At 57.8% G+C, this 25,263-nt stretch overlaps 2 protein-coding genes across 13 annotated transcripts; both read left to right on the plus strand.

Annotated features, from left to right (window-relative positions):
* Nucleotides 1–4,707: 4,707 nt before the first annotated feature.
* TFEB (transcription factor EB) lies at nucleotides 4,708–22,673 on the plus strand. Its single transcript, XM_056511454.1, has 9 exons — nucleotides 4,708–5,128; nucleotides 17,789–18,000; nucleotides 18,730–18,984; nucleotides 19,065–19,145; nucleotides 19,678–19,798; nucleotides 19,922–19,978; nucleotides 20,385–20,460; nucleotides 21,131–21,278; nucleotides 22,222–22,673. The coding sequence occupies exons 2-9, from the start codon at nucleotides 17,806–17,808 to the stop codon at nucleotides 22,660–22,662; spliced, it is 1,374 nt and encodes a 457-aa protein (XP_056367429.1). The 5' UTR covers nucleotides 4,708–5,128; nucleotides 17,789–17,805; the 3' UTR covers nucleotides 22,663–22,673.
* Nucleotides 22,674–23,526: 853 nt separating this feature from the next.
* LOC130263724 (uncharacterized) lies at nucleotides 23,527–25,014 on the plus strand. 12 transcript variants are annotated; one of them, XM_056511458.1, is made up of 6 exons: nucleotides 23,527–23,815; nucleotides 23,875–24,038; nucleotides 24,089–24,274; nucleotides 24,333–24,368; nucleotides 24,409–24,469; nucleotides 24,519–25,014. In XM_056511458.1, exons 1-6 carry the CDS (start codon nucleotides 23,527–23,529, stop codon nucleotides 24,842–24,844), a joined length of 1,062 nt encoding a protein of 353 aa, XP_056367433.1. In that variant the 3' UTR covers nucleotides 24,845–25,014. The 12 variants fall into 12 exon arrangements, 7 of the variants coding, with proteins under 7 accessions (XP_056367433.1, XP_056367435.1, XP_056367436.1 ...); XM_056511460.1 differs by having other exon boundaries at nucleotides 24,089–24,179; nucleotides 24,339–24,387; nucleotides 24,429–24,469; XM_056511461.1 differs by having other exon boundaries at nucleotides 24,089–24,179; nucleotides 24,339–24,357; nucleotides 24,429–24,469.
* Nucleotides 25,015–25,263: the final 249 nt, after the last annotated feature.

Here is a 25,263-nt window from a genome sequence, read left to right on the forward strand (position 1 = left end):
CCCCCGACCTTCCCTGCAGCTGGAAAAGGTTTGCCAAAGCTCTGTGGTTTATCCAAGTGGGAATCTGAGGCTGTGAGGTGAGTCACGACACCCAAATGACCCCGAAATCCTGGAGTGGGGCTGTTCAGAGTGGGAAAACCTCACTGGGAATATCGGGAATTTGGAGGGTGTGACCGATGGGGAGAACCCAGGGAGGAGGGAACTTGGGTGACCTCGCTCTTTCCCAGAGTTTCCTAGAAATTCTTTGTCACCAGAGCTGAGTCACGACATCCAAATGACCCCTGAGTTATGAATTGGGGCTGTTCAGCCTGGGAAAACCGCACTGGGAATATCGGGAATTGAGGGGTGTGGCTGAAGGGGATGGAGAACACCCCGAGCAGGACGGGGTTGGGTGACCCTGCTCTTTCCCAGAGTTTCTTAGAAATTATTTGTCACCAGAGCTGAGTCACGACATCCAAATAACTCCGGAGTGAGGCTGTTCAGCCTGGGAAAACCGCACTGGGAATATCGGGAATTTGGAGGGTGTGGCCGGAGGGGACGGGGAGAACCCAGGGAGATCTTGGGTGACCTCGCTCTTTCCCAGAGTTTCCTAGAAATTCTTTGTCACTCAAATGACCCCTGAGTTCTGAATTGGGGCTGTTCAGCCTGGGAAAACCGCACTGGGAATATCGGGAATTTGGAGGGTGTGGCTGAAGGGGATGGGGAACACCCCGAGCACGATCCAGAGCGGTTTTTTAGGAGTTCTTTATCACCAGAGCTCGTTGTCAGATGTTCACGGCTCTGTCACTTCCCGGGGGAAGGACACAAAGCGCCCCCAGCTTTGTGCCAAAATATTGACACGGGCTGAGCGCGCTGAGACCGAGATTTAGCGAGGAAGGGCATTCCTCCTCCTCCTCCTTTTCCCTCTGGAATGGGAATTTTCTGCTGGAAACAGGGTGGTGGTGGCAGCAGGGGACAAGCAAAGCCTGTCCTGGTCCCTGCTGGTCTTTGCTGTCCCTTTTGCCCAGGCCAAGACAGGATGCGATGGAGCAGCAAAGGAAATTTGTGGGGAAGGGGGAGGTTTGGTTTCCCGATCTTCTGAGGATTCCAAGCATCATTCCATGCCCAAAAACTCGCAGCTCTGCAGGCACCTGAAACGCGGCTGCTCCTGCCCATTCCCAGAAGACCAGCAGCAGGAATTTCCCCTTGCTGGAAAAAGGGTGTGTGTGGTTTTGCCTTTGTTTTCCCGAAAGTTGGGGCTGGGGAGAAAAAAACTCTTTAATTCGGTGATAACGACAGCGTTTGGCTTTTTATCAGATGTGCCATATTTGGTCTCGGTATCAGGTGATGAGGGGTTTGGTTACTGCTGCCTCCCTCTGTGTCCTGCAGGTACAGGGATTGCCCCATCCCAACGGGAATTTGCAGTTTCAAAATCAGTTTCTTTCCAGTATGTATTTTTTGGAGTTTCTGCTGCCTGCCTGTGGCCGTGGGGAGGGAATTGCTTTGGGAACTGTGCTGGAATTGGGTTTTATCCCCCCACATTGATGAGATTTCACCATCCCAATGGGAATTTGCAGTTCCAAAATCAGAGTTTCTTTCCAATATCCAATTTCTTGGAGATTCTGCTGCCTGCCTGTGGCCGTGGGGAGGGAATTGCTTTGGGAACTGTGCTGGAATTGTTTTTTTTTTTTTTTCCCCCAGATTGATGAGATTTCCCCATCCTAAAAGGAATTTGCAGTTCCAAAATCAGAGTTTCTTTCCAATATCCCATTTCTTGGAGTTTCTGCTGCCTGCCTGTGGCCGTGGGGAGGGAATTGCTTTGGGAACTGTGCTGGAATTGTTTTTTTTTTTCCCCCCAGATTGATGAGATTTCCCCATCCTAAAACGAATTTGCAGTTCCAAAATCAGAGTTTCTTTCCAATATCCCATTTCTTGGAGTTTCTGCTGCCTGCCTTTGGCCGTGGGGAGGGAATTGCTTTGGGAACTGTGCTGGAATTGGAATTTTTTCCCCCCAGATTGATGAGCTTTCCCCATCCCAACAGGAATTTGCAGTTCCAAAATCAGAGTTTCTTTCCAATATCCCATTTCTTGGAGTTTCTGCTGCCTGCCTGTGGCCGTGGGGAGGGAATTGTTTTGGGAACTGTGCTGGAATTGGGTTTTATCCCCCCACATTGATGAGATTTCACCATCCCAATGGGAATTTGCAGTTCCAAAATCAGAGTTTCTTTCCAATATCCCATTTCTTGGAGCTTCTGCTGCCTGCCTGTGGCCGTGGGGAGGGAATTGCTTTGGGAACTGTGCTGAAATTGGGTTTTTCCCCCCAAGATTGATGAGATTTCCCCATCCTAAAAGGAATTTGCAGTTCCAAAATCAGAGTTTCTTTCCAATATCCCATTTCTTGGAGTTTCTGCTGCCTGCCTGTGGCCGTGGGGAGGGAATTGTTTTGGGAACTGTGCTGGAATTGGGATTTTTTCCCCCCAGATTGATGGGATTTACGCTGTGGGTGTGTCCTCTGGCTGTGGCCAGCCCCTCTGGATCCTCAGGAAACTCCTCCTCCAGTTTTATTCCATCTTCGACCTGGCCACCAACAGGGTGGGCTGTGCCACGGCATCCTAGGGATGCTGAGCAGCATCCATGGGGGATTCCATCCCTGGAATAACCTTCTCCTCCCTTGGATCCGGGTGTGGTGATGAGCTGTGAATAAAGGACTGTGAATCCAACTCGTGCTCCAGGTTTCCAGGCACTTCCTCAGCTTTGGGACCAAGGCAATGACAAATTTGGGGTCTTTTCAAAATTCTTTTTCATGGGACACAGTTCTCTGTTGGAGAGACTGGGATGAGTGGGAGAATTTCAGGTTGAGCCCTGGCTGGAGGCTTCAGGAACCAGTTTGGAGCAGGAGGAGCTGTGTGTGAACAGCTCCAGGTTCCTTGGGTTTTTTTTTTTTAATTTTTTTTTTTCCCAAGGGGGACTTGCCCACGTGTATTTGCAAATAAATGAGGGATTAAATCAAGTGTCATGCAAAGACGCTTAGGCTGAGGAAAACACCCTGGGGTTTTTCTCCAGGGGTAAAACTCATGGCTGCAGCCTCCAAGGAGGGCAGGGAGGAGGGATTTGAGGTTTGGGATGTGTGGATGGCCCCAGGAGGAGCTGCTGGATGCAGGGTCAGGTGGACTGGGATGGTGCAGGGTGCCCAGGAATGACCTGAGCCTGTCCTTGAGGTCCAGCGTGGGTGATGCTCAGGAGATGCAGGACACCCAAAAATCTGCTGTTTCCAGCCAAATCTGCCAGCAGGATGATCCTGGCCACTGAAACTCCATCCTGTGGCCACGGGCAGGGAGGTGACAGTGTCACCTGGGGCTTGAGGTGCCATGGGGTGTCCTGGCTGCAGCTGGGCAGGGTCCCCACTGCCCCCTCCTGCTGCTGCCCCCTGCTCCAAATTCATCTCACCCCAAATCTCCTGGCACAGCCCCGACCCCGAGAGTCCTGCAGGGAGGGGACAAAGCCCCCCATGCCTCGAGGTCATTGCTCCCCCCCCATGGCCACAACCAGCAGCAGGACCCTGGTGCAAGGAGCTGCAGGACCCTGGTGCAAAGGGATGCAGGATCCCCCTGTGATCCCGGTCCAAAGGGATGCAGGATCCCCCTGTGATCCCAGTCCAAAGGGATGCAGGATCCCTGTGTGATCCCGGTCCAAAGGGATGCAGGATCTCCGTGTGATCCCAGTCCAAAGGGATGCAGGATCCTCCTGTGATCCCGGTCCAAAGGGATGCAGGATCCCCCTGTGATCCCAGTCCAAAGGGATGCAGGATTCCTGTGTGATCCCAGTCCAAAGGGATGCAGGATCCCTGTGTGATCCCAGTTCAAAGGGATGAAGGATCCATGTGTGATCCCAGTCCAAAGGGATGCAGGATCCCTGTGTGATCCCGGTCCAAAGGGATGCAGGATCTCCCTGTGATCCCGGTCCAAAGGGATGCAGGATCCCTGTGTGATCCCAGTCCAAAGGGATGCAGGATCCCCCTGTGATCCCAGTCCAAAGGGATGCAGGATGCCCCTGTGATCCCAGTCCAAAGGGATGCAGGATGCCCCTGTGATCCCAGTCCAAAGGGATGCAGGATTCCTGTGTGATCCCAGTCCAAAGGGATGCAGGATCCCCCTGTGATCCCGGCCCAAGGGGATGCAGGATCCTGGTGCAAGGAGCTCCATGATCCCTGTGTGATCCCGGCCCAAGGGGATGCAGGATCCCGGTGCAAGGAGCTCTACGATCCCCCTGTGTCCCTGATGAAAAGCAAAGCACGATCCTGGTTCACAGGACTGCACAAGCCAAACACAGCGCTGCCTTCACCTCCCACCCCATCCCTCCCCTCCCGACCCGTTTTTGAGCTGGAAACACTCATTTTAGAAGAGAAACAAAAGCATTTTTGGGGAGGAACCCCCCATTTCAAGGAAGGAAAGCACCAAGCCCCGGCTCCTGCCGCGGCCGGGCGGGGACTACAAGTCCCGGCAGGCGCGGACTGCAGCTCCCGGCGTGCCCGGGGCCGGCGGAGCGGAGCGAGGGCAGCGGAACGGGCCGCGCCGGGCCGGGCGGGCGCTGCTGCTGCCCTCCCTCGGCACGGGGCCGAGCCGGGCCGAGCCGAGCCCAGCCGGGCCGGACTGCGCCCAGAGCAGCCGAGCAGCCCGACCGAACCGAGCCGAACCGAGCCGAACCGAGCCGAACCGAGCCGAACCGAGCCGAACCGAGCCGAGGAGAGGAACCGAGCGCAGCCGAACCGAGCCGAGCGGGGCCGAACTGAGCTGGACTGAGCCGAGGAGAGGAACCGAGCCGGGCCGAGCGCAGCCGAGTGAGGCCGAACTGAGCCGAGGAGCCGAACAGAGCCGGGCCGAACGCAGCCGAGTGAGGCCGAGCGCAGCCGAACCGAGCTGAGGAGCCGAACCGAGCCGGGCCGAGCGGAGACGAGTGAGGCCGAACCGACCCGAGTACAGCCGTACAGAGCCGAACCGGGCCGAGCAGCCGAACCGAGCCGGGCCGAGCGCAGCCGAGCGAGGCCGAGCGCAGCCTAACTGAGCCGAGCAGCCGAACCGAGCCGGGCCGAGCGCAGCCGAACGAGGCCGAGTGCAGCCGAACCGCTTCGTTTCCTCGCCGTTCCCCACGGGTGAGTTCAGGGGTCCGGGGGTCCCGGGGAGGGGGCGATCTGCTCGGAACCCACCCTGTGGGGTGCTGTGGGGGTCTTGGGGTGCTCCCCGCCGTCCTGCGCCATCCCGGGCCGCTCTGAACTCGTAGTTGCTGTTTTTTCCCCTTATTTTGCTGTAAATAATACGCCCCCCCCGTGGCTCCCCTCGCCCCCGGCAGCGGCCCCAGGGAGGCTCCAGCCCTGGTGCTGCGGGGTTTTTGGGGGTCTCCAGCAGCTCATCCCGGTGCCCCCTCCCAAAATCCGGCGCTCCAGACCCCCGGCAGCTCGGGGGGAACCTGCCCGGGTCGCCTTTCCCGTGGGGAATCCCCCCGAACACGCGTGGGGAAACTGAGGCACGGATGCTCCGGGACACCCGGGCACCCCCCGGTTTGGGGGACACAAAGTGGGATCCCCTTTTGGGGTCTGAAAAGATGGGAAAAGTTGGGATACCTCGTGTCACACGGCTTTTAGGGGGCCACCAAGAGAACACACAGAGTGTCCCCCCTCTTCCCTCTCGGGGAATTTTGGGGGGGCACAGAGGGGTTTCCCCAAACCTCCATCCGCCGATTAATTATATTCATGAATTAACTGCGAGGCAGGAAAGGATTACGCAGCCCCCAGAGCTTCGAGCAGTCAGATGATGGGGGAAATTTCCTTAAAAAAAAAAAAAAAACAAAAAAAAACCAACAACAAAAAACCGAAAAAAAAAAAAAAAAAAGGCAGAAACACGAATAAAATCTGGTGGTTATTGTGCTGTTGTAAGATAAATAAATAAGCCGGTGCGAGTCCGGGGAAAGCAGGGCCCGTTTCCAGGAATCCCGGCGTGTTCCCAGCCCTTGGGGCACGGGGGGAGTTGGTGTTTTTTATATAACACAGTCCGGCCGGCAGCGAAGGGAGCCTTTGGGGGGGTTATTTTTTCTTTTCCCCCCCTCCTTTTTCTCTGTACTTCCCTGCCATGTTTGCCTGGCTTCATGCACGGCTGCTCCGGAATGGAGCTGGTTTCTCCCAGCCTGCTCCCGCTCACCTGCTGCGGGAGGTGGAAAACCGTACTGGGAGAGCGCTGGGAATTTGGGATTGGGGCGGCTGGAGGTGGGGGTCACCCATTTTGGGGCGGGGGTGGTGGTGGTGGAGGGTCTGGGCAGCACGTGGAGGGGAGCCCGGTGTTTTTGGAGGGATGCTGAGGGCTCTGTTCCCGAGGGATGCTGGCCACGCGTGTTTTCCGAGGATTTTATCCGAGGGATGCCGGCCACGCGTGTTTTCCGAGGATTTTATCCGAGGGATGCCGGCCACGCGTGTTTTCCGAGGATGTTATCCGAGGGATGCCGGCCACGCGTGTTTTCCGGGGATGTTTTCCGAGGGATGCCGGCCACGCGTGTTTTCCGAGGCTGTTTTCCGAGGGATGCCGGCCACGCGTGTTTTCCGAGGATGTTTTCCGAGGGATGCCGCCCTTATCGGGAGGAAACCGCTCCGGGGTGGAGCTGGCTGCAGCGGGGCCATCCAGCATCCGGGTGTTTGGGATGGAGCTGCGGTCCCAGCCAGGGGTTTTATTGCTTTTTCCACGCTTCACAGCGCTGGGTGTGCGGCACGTGTGCGCTCCCGGCCCCCCCTGCCCTGCCCTGGGATCCCTGATTTCCTGGAAGAGCCCCCTGGGATGATGTGGTGTGTCACCAGAGCGAGGGGGACATTCCCAGGGTGCAGGGTGGGGTGGCCAGAGCAGCACAGCAAACAGGGAAAGGGGCTGGGGAGGGGTGTCCCCCCCAAAAAAATCCACAGTGCTGAAGGTAAAAACATCCTCTGGCTCCTCCCAGTTTGTGGAGTGCTGGAATGGGGAGCAAGGATGGAGCTGCCACATCCCTGTCCCCTCTGTGGGGACAAAAACTCCCGTCTGGAATTTTTTGGGGTGGTTTTAGAGGGCACCTCAAGCTGGGCTTGCTGTTTTGTAACTGCCCCGTGTGGGGTTATCCCAAATCCCCGACAAAGAGGAAGTGGCCGGGGGGAAGCAGCGGTGTCCTGGGCGTGGGGCAGTGCCACCACATGTCCCTGTGGCAGTGCCACCAAATGTCCCTGTGGCAGTGCCACCACACATCCCTGTGGCAGTGCCACCACACATCCCTGTGGCAGTGCCACCTCACATCCCTGTGGCAGTGCCACCACACATTGCTATGGCAGTGCCACCACATGTCCCTGTGGCAGTGCCACCACACATTGCTATGGCAGTGCCACCATGTGTCCCTGTGGCAGTGCCACCTCACATTGCTATGACAGTGCCACCACACATCCCTGTGGTAGTGCCACCACACGTCCCTGTGGCAGTGCCACCACACATCCCTGTGGCAGTGCCACCACACGTCCCTGTGGCAGTGCCACCACATGTCCCTGTGGCAGTGCCACCACACATTGCTATGGCAGTGCCACCTCACATTGCTATGGCAGTGCCACCTCACATCCCTGTGGCAGTGCCACCACATGTCCCTGTGGCAGTGCCACCACACATTGCTATGGCAGTGCCACCATGTGTCCCTGTGGCAGTGCCACCAAATGTCCCTGTGGCAGTGCCACCTCACATCCCCGTGGCAGTGCCACCACACATCCCTGTGGCAGTGCCACCTCACATTGCTATGGCAGTGCCACCACACATCCCCGTGGCAGTGCCACCACACATCCCTGTGGCAGTGCCACCTCACATCCCTGTGGCAGTGCCACCTCACATTGCTATGGCAGTGCCACCAAATATCCCTGTGGCAGTGCCACCACACATCCCTGTGGCAGTGCCACCACACATTGCTATGGCAGTGCCACCTCACATTGCTATGGCAGTGCCACCACACATCCCCGTGGCAGTGCCACCACACATTGCTATGGCAGTGCCACCACACATCCCTGTGGCAGTGCCACCTCACATCCCTGTGGCAGTGCCACCTCACATTGCTATGGCAGTGCCACCACACATCCCCGTGGCAGTGCCACCACACATTGCTATGGCAGTGCCACCACATGTCTCTGTGGCAGTGCCACCATGTGTCCCTGTGGCAGTGCCACCACACATCCCCGTGGCAGTGCCACCACACATCCCTGTGGCAGTGCCACCACACATTGCTATGGCAGTGCCACCAAATATCCCTGTGGCAGTGCCACCTCACATTGCTATGGCAGTGCCACCTCACATTGCTATGGCAGTGCCACCACACATCCCTGTGGCAGTGCCACCACACATTGCTATGGCAGTGCCACCAAATATCCCTGTGGCAGTGCCACCACATGTCTCTGTGGCAGTGCCACCATGTGTCCCTGTGGCAGTGCCACCACACATCCCCGTGGCAGTGCCACCACACATCCCTGTGGCAGTGCCACCACACATTGCTATGGCAGTGCCACCACACATCCCCGTGGCAGTGCCACCTCACGTCCCTGTGGCAGCAGCATCAGTGGCAGCCGTGCTGCTGGTGCCTGCCCCATGACAACTTCCCCTCTTTGCTGTGAGGGATCCCAGGGGGATCCTGGGGAGCCAGCACTGGGTGTTTGACACCCCAAAAAGGAGCAGAGTGCTCGGAGGTGCCAGGTGTGCTGTCACCTCCCTTCTCGTGGTGGCACCACGTCCGTGAACTTTTCCAGCTGTGTCATCCCGGTGTGGTTCCCTGGTCGTTGTGCTGTGATGTTTGGGAGGTTGGAAGGGGTGATCTCTCCCTGATCTCACAAGGATTACGTGCTCATCTTTTTTCCCTCTGGCAAATCCAGGAGGAGCCCTGATGGTTCTTCCCTGTCCCATTCCAAGTTCGTGTCCCTCCTCCTGGCACTTGTCTCGTGCTTGGAGCAAATTTTCCATGCGGATTCACCTGCACCGAATTCCCTGCGATGGAATTCCCAGGAATGCAGGAGCCCTGTGCTCCAGGATGAGCTCTGGGTGCTGCTCCTCCCCTTTTCTCATTCCTGAGAAAATCAGGAATGGGGGATGCTCCATCTCTGGAGGCCCAGGGGCGGTTTTTGGGGTGTTTTTGGGGAGGTGAGTGCTGCAGAGCCAGAGCAGGAGCCCTGGGATGGGCACCGTGGGTGCGTTCAAGGTCTCCCAGTGCCCCACAGGTTGTGCCAGCTTCCCTTTAAAGCCTCTTCTAGGAATTGCCCCCGGGGTTTTGTTACCTTTCCTCCCCACACCCTGAGCTCTGCCTCCTTTGGTTAAATGGGTGCAAATTCCGGATGAACCTGAAACCTCTTGGAGCCTCAGGGGCGAGCGAGGGCAGCAGCGCTGGCTCCTGCCCAGCCTGTGCCCTCGGGGTTTTGGGGCAGCCACACAAGGCTGGGGATATTCTGGAGGAGATGAGGAGGGGGCTGCAGGTGTGCCAAGGGGAGGTGGGAGCTGCCTGCCAGCTTGGGGTGGGGGGAAAAACGGGGTGGGCAAAGGAAAAATCCTAAAAAAAAAAAAAAAGAAAAAAAAGCCGGGGAAACCTCAGGGCTCCTGCACGGGTCCAAGCAGCACAAGGTGCCCAGGAGAGGTGGCACCGTGCCAGGGGCTGGGCTGGCAGCGGGGGCTCCCAGGGACCGGTGTGACCTTCAGGGAGCAGGAAAGAGCCGGGCTGAGCCTGGCAGGAAGGAGGGCAGAGCTGAGAGCGGCGCTGGGAGCGGGTAAGAGGGCACGGGAGGTGCTGCCCTGGCTCTGGGAGGGCAGGGCAGGGGACTGTCCCCCATTTGGTTATTGCGGGGTTTGTCGGTGCTGGTTCCACCAGCTCTGCCTGCACCGAGCCCCAGGGCTGGTGGGTTTATAAATATCATCTCCTTGCAGCAGCTGGGGCTCCGGGAGGGAGGCGATGGGAGGGGACAGCGCGTGGCCGCTGTCACCTTGTGCTGGTGGCACCGTCAGCTTGGGGATGGGGAGATCCGGGGCTGGGTTTGCAAAAAAAAAAAAAAAAAAAAAAAAAAAATTTTCTGGTTTATCCTTCCTTTCTGCGATGGTTCCTCCTCACTTTCTCCCGGATTCTTTTCCTCAGATTTCTGGGATGTTTTCTCCCCATTTTCTAGGATGGTTCCTCCCCATTTTCTGAGATGTTTTCTCCCCCATTTCTGGGATGCTTTTCCCCCCTTTCTAGGATGTTTCCCACCGCCATTTCTAGGATTCTTTTCCCCTCTTTCTGGGATGCTTCCTCCCCAATTTCTGGGATGGTTTATCCTCCCTTTCTGGGATGGTTCCTCCCCAGTTTCTGAGATGTTTTCTCCCCCATTTCTGAGGTGCTTTTTCCCCCTTTCTGGAATGATTTTTCCTCACTTTCTAGGATTCTTTATCCCGCTTTCTAGGGTGCTTTATCCCCAATTTCTGAGACGTTTTCTCCCCCCTTTCTGGGATGCTTTCTTCCCACTTTTTGGGATGATTTCTTCTCACTTCTGGAGATGTTTTCTCCCCAGTTTCTGAGATTTTTTTTTTTCTCCCCAATTTCTGGGATGGTTTATCCTCCCTTTCTGGGATGGTTCCTCCCCATTTTCTAGGATGTTTTCTCCCCCATTTCTGGGATGCTTTTCCCCTCTTTCTAGGATGTTTTCTCCCCACTTTCTAAGATTCTTTTCCCCTCTTTCTGGGATGCTTTCTCTCCAGTTTCTGAGATGTTTTCTCCCCACTTTCTGGGATGGTTTATCCTCCCTTTCTGGGATGATTTCTCCCCAATTTCTGTGATTCTTTATCCCCCCTTTCTGGGATGTTTTCCCCCACTTTCTGGGATGCTTTCTTCCCACTTTCTGGGATGCTTTCTTCCCACTTTTTGGGATGATTTCTTCTCACTTCTGGAGATGTTTTCTCCCCAGTTTCTGAGATTTTTTTTTTCTCCCCAATTTCTGGGATGCTTTCTCTCCACTTTCTGGGATTCTTTTTCCCACTTTCTGGGATGATTTCTCCCCAGTTTGAGAGATGCTTTCTCCCCACTTTCTGAGATGATTTCTCCCCAGTTTCTGGGCTGGTTTCTCCCCTTTTTCTGGGATGCTTTCTAGGATTTTGGGGCGGGTGGCAGTGCAGTCCCAGCCGCCTGCAGCGGTGTCTGATCCCAGCTGGGAGCCGGGATGTTTCATCCTGCCATTCCCCCCGATTGCTCATTTATTTCAAAAAGCCGACACCCAAATCTCCCGCAGTGACCCCGAGCCGGGCTTTTCCTTCGGGGCTGCCCTTCCCTTTTCCCGGGGTGTGGAGCAGGACCTGGAGCCTGCCTGTCCCCTCCAAGGTCACCGCGGTCCCTCCTGTGTCCCGATTAACGGGGTGGTGGCTCAGCCCATCCTCCTGCCTGTTCACACTTTTATTTTTAATTGCTGTGGAGGGGGCAGGGGCTGTGAATTCCCAGTTGGACAGTGATGTTTCAATCAGGGCTCTGCAGCTCCTGCCCAGTTTTGGAGGGTCAGGCCCCCAAAATTGGGGGGTCCCCCTGTCTCACCCTGCACCCAAACCTTCCCCTTACTGTGATTTTTGGGTGGGTATTTTGGGGGTGAAAAAGAGATTTTTTTGGGCTGGAGAGACACCTGAGCAAGGCAGTGTGTATATTATTAACCCCTTAATGTCTGCCACGCCCAGCTGGGCTCTCCTGGCATTACCTGGGGGTTTTTATGACCCTATAAATTCAGTGACATGTGACAATCAGGCCCTGATGCTTCTCCCTGACCCCTCCTGGCTGGGCCAGGCTTACCTGGCTGTTTGGGGCCAGCCCTGGGAATGTTTTTTTTTTTTTTTTTTTTCCCCCTCAGCCTTTTCCAGGCTCGGTGTTTAACGCAGGGCAGGGAAAACATTTGGCCTCTGACCCAGCCCCTGTTAACAGCGTCCTGCTGCACGTTGCTGAGATGCCGGGGCTAAAAACAGAGCTGGTGACTCAGCCCCTCTGTGCTGTCAACTGACCCCGGGCTGGCTCTGCCAAGCCCCTCCTGTGCTCCCAGTGCCTCCCAGGCTGCAGGGAAGGAGCCATCAGGAATGGGGAATCACAGGAATTCTGCCCCAAACACTCCTGAGTGGGAAGGGGCTGGGATGGTTCTGAATTCTGCCCCATTCCTGGGTGGGAAGGAGCCTCAGAATGGGGCTGGGATGGTTCCCAGGGATCCCAGGATCTCTGATCCACTCCTGTATGAGAAGGAGCCTCTGGATGGGCTGGGAGGGCCATCAGGAATGGGGAATCAGAGGAATTCTGCCCCAAACACTCCTGGGTGGGAAGGGGCTGGGATGGTTCTGAATTCTGCCCCATTCCTGGGTGGGAAGGATCCTCAGAATGGGGCTGGGATGGTTCTGAATTCTGCCCCATTCCTGGGTGGGAAGGAGCCTCAGAATGGGGCTGGGACGGTTCTCAGAGATCCCAGGGTCCCTGATCCACTCCTGGGTGGGAAGGAGGCTTGGGATGGGCTGGGAGAGCCATCAGGAATGGGGAATCACAGGAATTCTGCCCCATTCCTGGGTGGGAAGGAGCCTCTGGATGGGGCTGGGATGGTTCCCAGGAATTCTGCCCCAAACACTCCTGGGTGGGAAGGAGCCTCTGGATAGGGCTGAGATGGTTCCCAGGAATTCTGCCCCACTCCTGGGTGGGAAGGATCCTCAGAATGGGGCTGGGATGGTTCTGAATTCTGCCCAAATCCTGGGTGGGAAGGAGCCTCTGTATGGGCTGGGAGAGCCATCAGGAATGGGGAATCACAGGAATTCTGCCCCAGTCCTGGGTGGGAAGGGGGCTCTGGATGGGGCCAGGATGGTTCTGAATTCTGCTCCATTCCTGGATGGAAGGAGCCCCAGGGGCTCCAGCCTGGCCCTGGGCACTGCCAGGATCTCTGGGAATTCCATCCCTGCTCCCCACACCCTGACAGGGAACAATTCCACCCCAGAATCCATCTGCCCCTCCCCTCTGGCAGCCTGCAGCCATTCAAACGTGGGATGACTTTTCTCTCTCCATCTTTCCTGTCACCTCCCTAAACTTTGTCTTTTCTGGAAGTGGCTCTGCACCCACCCTGGGCTCAGGGAGGGCGAGGGATCCCTGTGTGCCACATCCCTGCAGTGACAAGGGACACAAGGGACAGCTTCTGCCTCTCTGCATTTACAGAGGTGTCCCTGCACCCCCAGGGGACACACCCAGCCCTGGCTCCTGTCCCTGTGGCTGCATCAATTTTTCCACCCTTTTTCTCAGCCCTGCTGCTCCCTCCTGTGCTGCAGTGACAAAAACAAGCAGCTTTGGAGGGTTTTTTGGTATTTCTTTTTTTTTTTTTTTTGTTTTTTGCAACTTCCCCCCACCCCCTGCAGCCCACGTGGCTGCTGAAAATGAGGAACATGGGGCTGGAGGGAGGGGGAGCTGTGACCTGGTGGCACCTGCAGGGTCCCCAAACTTTCTGTGACCTGGTGGCATCTTCAGGGTCCCCCAAACTTTCTGTGACCTGGTGGCACCTGCAGGGTCCCCAAACTTTCTGTGACCTGGTGGCACCTGCAAGGTCCCCAAACCCTCTGTGACCTGGTGGCATCTTCAGGGTCCCCCAAACTTTCTGTGACCTGGTGGCACCTGCAAGGTCCCCAAACCCTCTGTGACCTGGTGGCATCTTCAGGGTCCCCCAAACTTTCTGTGACCTGGTGGCACCTTCAGGCTCCCCCAAACTTTCTGTGACCTGGTGGCACCTGCAGGGTCCCCAAACTTTCTGTGACCTGGTGGCACACATGGGGTGGCTTTGTGGGTGTGGGGTGAGGTGACAGCTCGGTGACATCGGTACAAATCCATTTTTTGGGGCTGCCTGGGCCCAGCTGTGCCTGCCTGGGCTGGGGTCCCTTGTGCTCCCTCCCCACCCCTGGTGTTTGAAAATGAAAAACAAGGAAGGAAGGAAGGAAGGAAGGAAGGAAGGGAAGGCTGGGCTGGCTGGTGGCGAGCACTGAGGCTGTTTTCACTTCTTTCTTCTCCTTTTCCCTTTGGCTGCCCCTCAGTTCCCAGACCAGTGCAGGGTTTGGGGTGCACAGTCCCTGCCCTGTCCCCCTCCTTTCCCTGGGGGTCCCTGTGAGATTTTGGGTGGGTGCACAGTCCCTGCCCTGTCCCCCCACCTTTCCCTGGGGGTCTCTGCAGGGTTTGGGGTGGGTTCACAGTCCCTGCTCTGCTCCCCCTCCTTTCCCTGGGGGTCCCTGTGAGATTTTTGGGTGGGTGCACAGTCCCTGCCCTGTCCCCCACTTTTTCCTGGGGGTCTCTGTGAGATTTTTGGGTGGGTGCACAGTCCCTGCCCTGTCCCCCACTTTTTCCTGGGGGTCCCTGTGAGATTTTGGGTGGGTGCACAGTCCCTGCTCTGCCCCCTTCCTGTTCCTGGGGGTCCCTGTGAGATTTTGGGTGGGTGCACAGTCCCTGCCCTGTCCCCCACCTTTTCCTGGGGGTCCCCCCTCCTTTCCCGGAGCTGCTGATTGATTTTTCCACTCATAAACGGCCACAATCGACCAGAAAATGAACCACAGGAGGGCAGTGGGGGCTCGTGCAGTGGATTTGGGGGTTCTCAGCTGGGCAGGGGGGGCAGGAGGTGTGTGCCACCCGCCGTGGCCGTGCCTGGCAGCGCTCAGTGCCACCTCCCCCGGGAGGGTAACTCGATCCCAGGGGGCTAAATCTGGAAAACTCCTGCTGGCAGCTTGGATTTCTCCCCCCACACCTGAGCCTGGGGGCGCTGGTGTGGCTGTCCCAGGTGTTGTGTCCCTTCAGGTGGCTCTGTCACCTCTGTCCCCAGCAGCACCCGATGTCCCTCCAGCGGCTGTCACCGCAGGGCTGAGGGACAGAGGGACAGAGGGACAGAGGGACAGAGGGACAGAGGGACAGCTCAGCCTTGTGTGCAGCCCTGGGGGCGCTGAGGGAGGGTGGGGACAGCTCTGGGGATCCTCCACCCCCGAGTGCCACTCCGGGACGTTGGGTCCTTGCTGAAATAACACCCGCAGAGGGAAAGCCAGGCAGGGCCAGGAGCACCCAGAAATAACCAGAAATACCCAGAAATAACCGTGCTGCTGAGCAGCTCGGGGGTGTCTGGGAGGGAGATGCATTCCCTGGCTCTGGTCCTGCTGTGGGGCTGGGGGAGCTGAAGGAGCAGTTCCTCTGCTCAGGGAAAGCAGAGTTGGGCTTGGAGACGCAGGAAATCAGCCCTGAAAAATCAGGAAAATCAGATTTTCCCTCCCTCTCCACCCCTCCATCCCCTTCCCAAACTCCAGGCCTCCCACCACTGTTGTGCCTCCCTGCTCACCATCAAACCTCTCCTGATTTTTCTGTCTCCCCTCCCCACGCCTCTCTCCTGCCTCTCCAGCTTTTTAAAAGGATTCCCAGCTGTCCTCGAGGGGGGGAGAAAAAGCTGGAGAACTGATTCCTGTGGGTGGTGCAGCCTCCAGGGCTGGGTTCTCCCAGCAGGGACCAGTCTGGGGCTCCCACTGGAGCTGGGATGGCTCTGGCTCAGTGGGAGAACCACTGGCTGCCCTTGCAGGAATAACAGGATGGAGCTGCCATTCCATATTTATTCCATGTTCCAGCCTGGCCTGTGGGTCAGGGGAGGGTGGGACGTGTCCCCAGGGTGGGACGTGGGCCCCCTGTCCCCATCCTGTCCCCATCCTGTCCCCATCCTGTCCCCATCCTGTCCCCCTGCCGGTGCTGACTCAGAGTGAAAGCAGAAGCTGCTCAGCGTTTTGGGGGGTGGGGGAGAAGCCAAGCAGAACCAAAGGGGTTATTTAAAACCTGACCTAATTTCCACCCCCCTCTCCTCTCCTCTCCTCACCAAGCCAAGCCCTGGCCACCCTTGCCCATCCTCATCCTCATCCTCATCCTCATCCTCATCCTCATCCTCATCCTCATCCTCATCCTCATCCTCATCCTCATCTTCTGCAGCTCCTCTCAGGAAGTTTTGGCTCTCCCGCCCCCATTTTCTCTGCAGCCAGGCTGGCTGGTGGCAGTGGGCCAGCAGGGCTCAGTGGGTGCTGGGCTGTGGGTGGCTTTGCTGTGACACCCACGGGTGCCAGTCCTTCCTGAGAAAAGCCTCTCGCCCTTCCCTTCATGTTTGGGGTTCAGAATCCTCCATGAGCATCAGCTTTGGGTTTCCCCCTTAATTCAGCCTTGGTTTGGGGTTCTACATCCCCCATGAGCATCACCTTTGGGTTTCCCCCTTAATTCAGTCTTGGTTTGGTGTTCTGTGTTCCCCATGAGCATCAGCTTTGGGTTTCCCCCTTAATTCAGTCTTGGTTTGGTGTTCTGTGTTCCCCATGAGCATCAGCTTTGGGTTTCCCCTTTAATCCAGCCTTGCTTTGGGGTTCTGTGTTCCCCATGAGCATCAGCTTTGGGTTTCCCCCTTAATCCAGCCTTGGTTTGGGGTTCTGCATCCCCCATGAGCATCAGCTTTGGGTTTCCCCCTTAATTCAGTCTTGGTTTGGGGTTCTGTGTTCCCCATGAGCATCAGCTTTGGGTTTCCCCCTTAATTCAGCCTTGCTTTGGGGTTCTACATCCCCCATGAGCATCAGCTTGGGTCTCCTCATTACTCCAGCCTTGCTTTGGGGTTCTACATCCCCTGTGAGCATCAGCTTTGGGTTTCCCCTTTATTTCAGCCTTGCTTTGGTGTTCTGTGTTCCCCATGAACATCAGCTTTGGGTCTCATTAATTCAGCCTTGCTTTGGGGTTCTACATCCCCCATAACCATCAGCTTTGGGTTTCCTCATTAATCCAGCCTTGTTCCATCCCCTCACTGGGGTCTTTTCCAGGTTTCTGCCGTTTCTCACCCCAGTCCCTCCCCAGCCCGTGCCTCCCTCCAAGGCTGTTCGCACACCGCCCTTAACGGAGCTCGGGTGGATCGCTGTCCCGGGCTCCCATCCCCCTGGGGCCGGGCCACCCTGGCTAATTAATTCCCTTCCCCTGGCCGCTCAATCGCCGCTCTCGAGCTGCGGAATCGCGCTGCCTTGATTTAATTTCCCCTCCGGGCAGCGCGTGGCACCGGCTCTGGGTGGCCCTGGCCGTGTCCCCTCCTCCTCTGCACTTGCATTTCGACACCAAAACCCTCCAGATTTCTCTGATTTCCCCTCCTTCCTTCTCCCTTCTCCTCCCGGCCATGCTGCGCTCCGGCGCCTCCCGCATCCCCGCGCCGTGGGAAGGCTCGGGGCGGCTCCCGCAGCCCCGGCACCCTCCGCCCTCCGTCCCCTTTGTCCGGGGGAACAAGGGGCGCTCTGTGCCGGGCCGGGTCCCCCCCGTCCCCGCGCTCGCGTGCCGGCCCCGCACAGAGCTCGCCTTGTTCGGGGAGCCCGGCCGGCCCGGGGGGTTCCACCTTCCCCCGGCTCCTGGCACCCGCCGGCCTTTTCTCCCCGCTCTTCTCCTCGCTTTCTCTTTCCCTTTCGCTGCCGGGCTCGCTCTGGGGGTTCTGCTTGGGAAGTGGCTCCCGGGTGAGTGCGTGCTGCGGGGTTCCCTTCCTGCTATACCCTCGTTTCACCCCTCTCCGTGCTCTTCTCCATCCTCATCCTCAGCAGTTCTCCTTTTCTGGAGTTCCTGGGGTTCATTTTGACTTTCTCACCACTGTTTTCTCTAAGGAGGGAGCTGGGGGGGGGTCTCACAGCCAGGCTGGGTGGTGGGACCAGCCCTGCGAACATCATCACAAACCAGCGTGGCTGCTCTGGGAGTGTCTGTGCCTCAGTTTCCCTCTGTCCAAGGCTGTCTGTGACACACCATGTCCTCCTGGCAGGCGAGCTGCGTGCCACCATGGCGTCCCGCATCGGGCTGCGGATGGAGCTGATGAAGCAGCAGGCGCAGCAGGAAGCGGAGCGGGAGCGGGTGCAGCAGCAGATGATGATGAGCTACATGCAGCAGCAGCGCATGCCCGTGGCCTCCAGCCCCGCCATCAACACCCCCGTCCACTTCCAGTCCCCGCCGCCCGTGCCCGGAGAGGTGCTCAAGGTACTGTGGTGTCCCCGTGGTGTCTGCTGAGAAAGGCAAAAGACTCTCTTTGAAATGGAGAATGTAAACCCCCTCCCTACAAATTATTATCATTTGGAAATTAAGGGGCTCTCAGGCAAAGAGATGGGAATTAGCAATAACAGTTCTTTACCAGGAAAATTCAAATAGAAATGCAGTATTACACAGAACAATCCCAACCCCTGCCAGAGTCAGAATCCAAGCTGACACCCGTCAGTCAGTCAGGGTGTTGGCACAGTCCCATTCAATGGTGGCTGCATCCTCCTGCAGGGGCAGATGTGGTTCAGCTGGAGCAGTGCTCCTGGAGAAGGTGCAGTTTCCTCTGAAGCTCCAGGGATGATGTGCAAAGGTCTGGCTTTCCTCTGGGATCCAGTGGCAAAGGCTGCTCTGGTGTTCCAAATCTCAGTTTTGATCTGGGTAGGAAAGGCTTGGCTCCTCCCCTGGCTGGAGCATCTCCCAGTGGGATGATGGAATTTTATCAGTCATGCCCTGGGACTCAGTGGCCATGAACAGGAGATATCTCCTGGAGGGAGGATGGGCTGTGGGAAGATAAAGATGATTGCCCAGCTGGTTTAAAGATGGCCCATGAGCAGATAATGTGTGCCAGGAGATCAGGGGCACTGGGACAGAATCCACATTTCTGGCCACATTTCTATGACACCCCTGTATCCCGCTGACCCACGGGGTCCCTGATGGGCTGTGTCCCCACAGGTGCAGTCCTACCTGGAGAACCCCACCACCTACCACCTGCAGAAGTCTCGGGACAAGAAGGTGCAGGCGTACCTGTCGGAAACCTACGGGAACAAGTTCGCTGCCCACGTCAGCCCCGCCAGCCACTCCCCGAAGCCGCCCCCGGCCGCGTCCCCCGGCGTCCGGCCCGGCCACGTCCTGTCCTCCTCGGCGGGCAACAGCGCCCCCAACAGCCCCATGGCCATGCTCAACATCGGCTCCAACCCCGAGCGCGAGGTGGGAGCGTCACCTGTGCTGGGGACACGCTGATGGGCACAGGAGCCCGTGAGCAGCTTGTGCTTTTTCTTCTCTTTCAGTTCGATGAGGTCATCGATGACATCATGCGGCTGGATGATGTTTTGGGCTACATGAACCCCGAAGTGCACATGCCCAACACGGTGAGTGGGGGGGTGGCAGGAAGGGGTCAGGCCTTGTGCTTGCAGGTGGCACAGAGGGGACATTCTGCCACGTCCCCACAGCGGTGCCACGGTGGCAGCCCAAGCCAGCCTCATCCCTGGAAACAGCAGCACCCACAAGGATCAGTTCTCCAGCTGTTTTCCGCCTTGAGGACAGTTGGGAACACTTAAGAGGCAGCAGAGAGGCGTGGGGAGGGAGCAAGGGTGGGGAGATGGCAGAGCCAGGAGGGGTTTCCCTGCCAGGAGCTCCCCCAGAGCAGCAGCGTGTCCCAGTCAGATCCACAGGGCAGTGGGACTCACCCTGCCCAGATGGGATTCATCTGCCCTGTTTTAGATGTTGGCCATGGGAGGGGATCAGCTGTGCCCTTTGAAGTCCTGTTTTATTTTCTACTCTGCTAAAAGCTGCTGGGAGGAGAATTCACCTGCCCAGGCTGTGCACTCCCACCCCAGCTGGGTGTGATCCCTGTGCCCAGCCCTGCCTGGAGCTCACCCAGCTGTCCCCTGTGCCCTGCAGCTGCCCATGTCCAGCAGCCACATGAATGTCTACAGTGGGGACCCGCAGGTGACGGCGTCGCTCGTCGGTGTCACCAGCAGCTCCTGCCCCGCCGAGCTCACCCAGAAGAGAGAGCTCACAGGTACGTCCTGGCCCCAGAGAGAGTGGCAGAAATGGGGCTGCCCTGTCCCCATGGGGGTGCAGGGCTGCAGTGCCAGCCTGGGGTGCTCTTGTCCCTTCTGGTGACACCGTGGGTCTCTTGCAGACGCCGAGAGCCGTGCCCTGGCCAAGGAGCGCCAGAAGAAAGACAATCACAACCTGAGTGAGTGCAGCTCTGCCTCTCCTGACCCCACAGCCTTTCCCCATCACTTCATCCTCACTGAGCTGGGTCCCCCTTCCCATCCCAGCTGACCCTCAGGGAGCAAAATGGGGTGCAGGAGACACCCCACTGTGCTCCTGGGGCCAGGGATGGAGCAGGGCTGGCTCCTGAGCTTCATCCTGAGCTCCCCATTCCAGAGGGTCTCCCTGGGGCTTGAGGGACATGAGGGAGGGACACAGAGCCTTCCCTGGGCTCCTGAGCTTCATCCTGAGCTGTCCAATTCCAGAGGGTCTGGCTGGGGCCTGAGGGACATGTGGGACATGAGGGACATGAGGGACACGAGGGAGGGACACAGAGCCTTCCTGCTCCTGCTGCTCCCTCACTGCCACCCCTCTGCTCTCACCCACAGTCGAGAGGCGGCGAAGGTTCAACATCAACGACCGCATCAAGGAGCTGGGAATGCTGATCCCCAAAGCCAACGACCTGTGTGTACCCAGGCTGCTGCAGGGCGGGGTCACTGGGAGCGCTGGGAGCGCTGGGAACACTGGGAGCACTGGGAGCACTGGGGACACTGGGAGCGCTGGGAGCACTGGGAACACTGGGAACATTGGGAACACTGGGAACACTGGGGTCACTGGGAGCGCTGGGAGCACTGGGAGCGCTGGGAGCACTGGGGACACTGGGAGCACTGGGAGCGCTGGGAACACTGGGAGCACTGGGAACATTGGGAACACTGGGGTCACTGGAAACACTGGGATCACTGGAAGCACTGGGAATATTGGGATCACTGAGGTCACTGGGAGCACTGGGGTCACTGGGAGCACTGGGAACATTGGGATCACTGGGAACACTGGGAACATTGGGAACACTGGGATCACTGGGAACACTGGGGTCACTGGGAACATTGGGATCAATGGGAACACTGGGAACATTGGGAACACTGGGGTCACTGGGGTCACTGGGAGCACTGGGAACACTGGGGACGCTGAGGTCACTGGGAGCACTGGGATTAATGGGAGCACTGGGAACATTGGGAACACTGGGAACACTGGGTCACTGGGATGACTGGAAGCACTGGGAGCACTGGGATCACTGGGAGGTTTTTGGTGGCCCGCACTGGCACCCAGCCCCGTCTCTTCCCCTGCTGGGCGCCAGGGACGTGCGCTGGAACAAGGGGACGATCCTGAAGGCGTCGGTGGATTACATCAAGCGGATGCAGAAGGACCTGCAGAGGTCCCGGGACCTGGAGAACCACTCGAGGCGCCTGGAGATGACCAACAAGCAGCTGCTGCTCCGCATCCAGGTGAGCTTCCCTGGGCTCCCTCCTGCCTCTGTCCACCCCTGGGGTGTGCTCACAGCGTCTCCTGCCTTTTTTTTTTTGGCTGAGAAATCACCAGGAGAAAAGCCTTGAGACAAACCTGATGTCTGAGGCTCACTGCAGCTTCACATGGAGCACCAGGGATCTTCCCTGGGGGCTTGTCCTGGTTTGGATGACAGGTGTCTGCCAATAAAGGCAGGAGCTTCTCTTGGAATGGAGAATGTAAACCCCTCCCTACAAATTATTATCATTTGGAAATTAAGAGGCTCTCAGGCAAAGACATGGGAAGTAGGAAGAACAGTTCTTTACTAGGAAAATTCAAATAGAAATGCAGTATTACACAGAACAATCCCAAACCCTGCCAGAGTCAGAATCCAAGCTGACACCCGTCAGTCAGTCAGGGTGTTGGCACAGTCCCATTCAATGGTGGCTGCATCCTCCTGCAGGGGCAGATGTGGTTCAGCTGGAGCAGTGCTCCTGGAGAAGGTGCAGTTTCCTCTGAAGCTCCAGGGATGATGTGGAAAGGTCTGGCTTTCCTCTGAGATCCAGTGGCAAAGGCTGCTCTGGTGTTCCAAATCTCAGTTTTGATCTGGGTAGGAAAGGCTTGGCTCCTCCCCTGGCTGGAGCATCTCCCATGGGATGATGGAATTTTATCAGTCATGCCCTGGGACTCAGTGGCCATGAACAGGAGATATCTCCTGGAGGGAGGATGGGCTGTGGGAAGATAAAGATGATTGCCCAGCTGGTTTAAAGATGGCCCATGAGCAGATAATGTGTGCCAGGAGATCAGGGGCACTGGGACAGGATCCACATTTCTGTTCACATCAACCCAGCACAGCCTCTCAGTCCCTGCCACCTCCATGACTGTCCCTGTGCCGTGCCCTGGGTGTCACAGCCCCATCACAGCCCCTCTGTGTCCCCTTGGCAGGAGCTGGAGATGCAGGCACGCGTCCATGGGCTGCCCACCTCCTCTCCCTCGGGCGTCAACGTGGCCGAGCTGGCCCAGCAGGTGGTCAAGCAGGAGGCCAGTGGGGATGAGGGGAGCCTGGAGCCGCTGCTGCCCCCCCAGGACCCCGAGTCTCAGGCTCAGCCGGCGCTGCCCGCGCCCCCCCAGTCTCCCTTCCACCAGCTGGACTTCAGCCACAGCCTCAGCTTCGACGACGGCTCCCAGGGCTTCCCCGACAGCCTGGAGCCCGGGCACAGCTCCTCCTTCCCCTCCCTGTCCAAGAAGGAGCTGGACTTGATGCTGATGCAGGACACCATGCTGCCCCTGGCCTCTGACCCCTTGTTCTCAGCCATGTCCCCCGAGGCCTCCAAGGCCAGCAGTCGCCGCAGCAGCTTCAGCATGGAGGACACGGACATGCTGTGATGGGCTGGGCCAGTGCCAGGAGCCCGTCCTGCCCTGCACTTGAACCTTCCCAGGAGCACCTTTCTCTATGCAACGGGGGCTGGGCTCGGGTGCCACCGTGTCTTTCGCAGCTTCTTCTTGCCAGGAGCGGGGATGGACCTTCCTGGCTTTGCAGGTCCCACAGCCTGGCACCGAGATCTCGGCTGCTTTGCCTTCCAGCAGAGCCCTGCTGGCCTCAGCCCCTTCCCCCCGGGAGCAGAGAGAGCTCTGTGCCCGCTCTGGTGTCTCCTTGCCTTGCTCTGGGATCCTCCATCCCCTCCTGAGTCTCCCCCAGCCCATCCAGTTCCTCCTTCCTGGGAGCACCCGCTGCCTCTGTGGTCACAGGAGGGTTAATTAGTGTTCATTAGCACAGCCCCATCGGGGTGTTGGCTCAGGTGGGTGTTGGAGGTACCCAGAACTCGTGGGATGGGGGGTTTGATGCTCCAGCACCCCCCTGCTGCCACCCCCACCACCCCAAAACCTCAGGCAAGGCTGCCAGGTGACCCTGAGCTCCTCGGGGTGTCTCTGCCCCAGCTCCTCCTGCCAGGATAAAAGGGTTTTACTCTTCTGTTTTTGGGGGATGCTTCCTGGAAATCCTGCCCCACGTGGCTGTGAAGGTCCAGGCTGTGACCAGGGAAGGGTTTGTGCCGCCTGCCAAACCTGAGCTGCTGCTCCCAGCTCGGAATTTGGGGGCTGTTCCTCTTCCCAGTGTCACCAGTTTGTTCTGCAGCTCTGTGCTGGGCTCTGCCTCACTCCTGACCTCCCAGTCCAGCTGGAGGGAGCTGGGAAGGGCAGGGGAGCACAGGGAAAATCCAAATCCTCCCTGGGGTTATTAAGGGACAGGAAATGAGAGCCCTTGGCCATTGTCCCCTCTGCTGTCCCTGTGGGGCTGGGGGTCTCTGTGCCCCCCATCCTGCACCTGGGTGTCCTGGGGGGGACAGAGATGCCAGAATTTGGGATTGGAGGTGGGGGACAGCCCTGGAGAGGAGCCTGTGGGATGTGAGGGTGTGGGGAAGTGCAGAAGGTGGGGAGGAAGAGGGAGGAGCAGGAGTTGGAGCAGGGCAGGGAGCAGGGAGGGACCTGAGGGGACTCTGGGTGACCAGAGAGGAGCTCCAGGTGACCAGAGAGGCTCCAGGTGACCAGAGGAGATCCAGGTGACCAGAGGGGCTCCAGGTGACCAGGGAAGGGCTCCAGGTGACCAGAGGGGGGCTCCAGGTGACCAGAGAGGAGTCCAGGTGACCAGAAAGGGGCTCCAGGTGACCAGAGTGGGGCTCCAGGTGACCAGAAAGGGGCTCCAGGTGACCAGAGAGGCTCCAGGTGACCAGAGAAGAGTCCAGGTGACCAGAGAGGGGCTCCAGGTGACCAGAGAAGAGTCCAGGTGTTATCTAGGTGACCAGAGGGGCTCCAGGTGACCAGGGAAGGGCTCCAGGTGACCAGAGAGGCTCCAGGTGACCAGAAAGGGGCTCCAGGTGACCAGAGGGGCTCCAGGTGTTATCCAGGTGACCAGAAAGGGGCTCCAGGTGACCAGAGAGGAGTCCAGGTGACCAGAGGGGGGCTCCAGGTGACCAGAGGAGCTCCAGGTGACCAGAGAGGAGTCCAGGTGACCAGAGGGGCTGCAGGTGACCAGAGAGGGGCTCCAGGTGATCTCAGAGCTCCAGGTGACCAGAGGGGCTCCAGGTGTTATCCAGGTGACCAGAGAGGCTCCAGGTGACCAGAAAGGGGCTCCAGGTGACCAGAGAAGAGTCCAGGTGTTATCCAGGTGACCAGAGGGGCTCCAGGTGTTATCCAGGTGACCAGAGGGGCTCCAGGTGACCAGAGGGGCTCCAGATGTTATCCAGGTGACCAGAGGGGCTCCAGGTGTTATCCAGGTGACCAGAGGGGCTGCAGGTGCTCACCTGGAGAAGAGAAGGCTCCAGTGGCTCTGAGCTGCAGCTCTGGGGATGCTCACAGGAGGCCTTGGCACCCTTTGTGTGCTGCCACCAGTGCCTGGAACGAGGACTGTCCCCAGCAGGGGACCTGGGCTGTGGGACAGCCACGGATCTGTGCCCTCCAGAGGGGCTGGGGCTGCTCCAGGGCAGCAAATCCACGGGAAATTGGGATTCTTGTGGCTTTAGGGTGTCCTGGCCACTGCCCAGCACGAGATGTCTCCCCTGGCTGTGAGTAAACAGTTGTGGATTATAATTACTTTTTTTTTTTTAATATTTTTTGGGAGTTTTGTTTGTTTTTCTTGTTTTTTTTTTTTTTTTTTTTTTTTTTTTAATGCACTGTGCTCTGATTAAAAAATTTTACTACTGTTTTATAAATAAATGTATAAAAGAATGAACTGGAATGGAAGAAGAATCATTAAAAATATATTTATTTACAACATCCTGGAGCGTGGCAGCTTCTTCTTTGTGCTGGAGGCTGGATCAGCATCACCTCAGGGTTCTGCAAAACACCCTCTGGGTGTTTTTGGAAGGTTTTGGGAACTCTCCTGCTCAGTGCAAGGGGAAAAAAAAACTACTTTTAAAGTGTGCTGTCAGAACTTATCCCAAGCCACGTGGCAGGTTCCCACTCCCCTCAGTGCTGGTGTTAAACACACAC

Source organism: Oenanthe melanoleuca, chromosome 26 (genome assembly GCF_029582105.1).
Source record: "Oenanthe melanoleuca isolate GR-GAL-2019-014 chromosome 26, OMel1.0, whole genome shotgun sequence".
NCBI lineage: Eukaryota > Metazoa > Chordata > Aves > Passeriformes > Muscicapidae > Oenanthe > Oenanthe melanoleuca.

Excerpts from the sequence above, each read along its gene's own strand:
- TFEB (XM_056511454.1), top strand. The coding sequence starts at position 17,806 with ATGGCGTCCCGCATCGGGCTGCGGATGGAGCTGATGAAGCAGCAGGCG. Across the intron at positions 18,985-19,064 it reads GCTCCAACCCCGAGCGCGAG|TTCGATGAGGTCATCGATGA; the intron begins GTGGGAGCGTCA and ends CTTCTCTTTCAG. Across the intron at positions 19,799-19,921 it reads CCAGAAGAGAGAGCTCACAG|ACGCCGAGAGCCGTGCCCTG; the intron begins GTACGTCCTGGC and ends GGTCTCTTGCAG.
- LOC130263724 (XM_056511455.1), top strand. The coding sequence starts at position 23,527 with ATGAGAGCCCTTGGCCATTGTCCCCTCTGCTGTCCCTGTGGGGCTGGG. Across the intron at positions 24,039-24,088 it reads TGACCAGAGAGGGGCTCCAG|GTGACCAGGGAAGGGCTCCA; the intron begins GTGACCAGAGAA and ends GAGGGGCTCCAG. Across the intron at positions 24,300-24,428 it reads GGTGACCAGAGGGGCTGCAG|GTGTTATCCAGGTGACCAGA; the intron begins GTGACCAGAGAG and ends AGAAGAGTCCAG.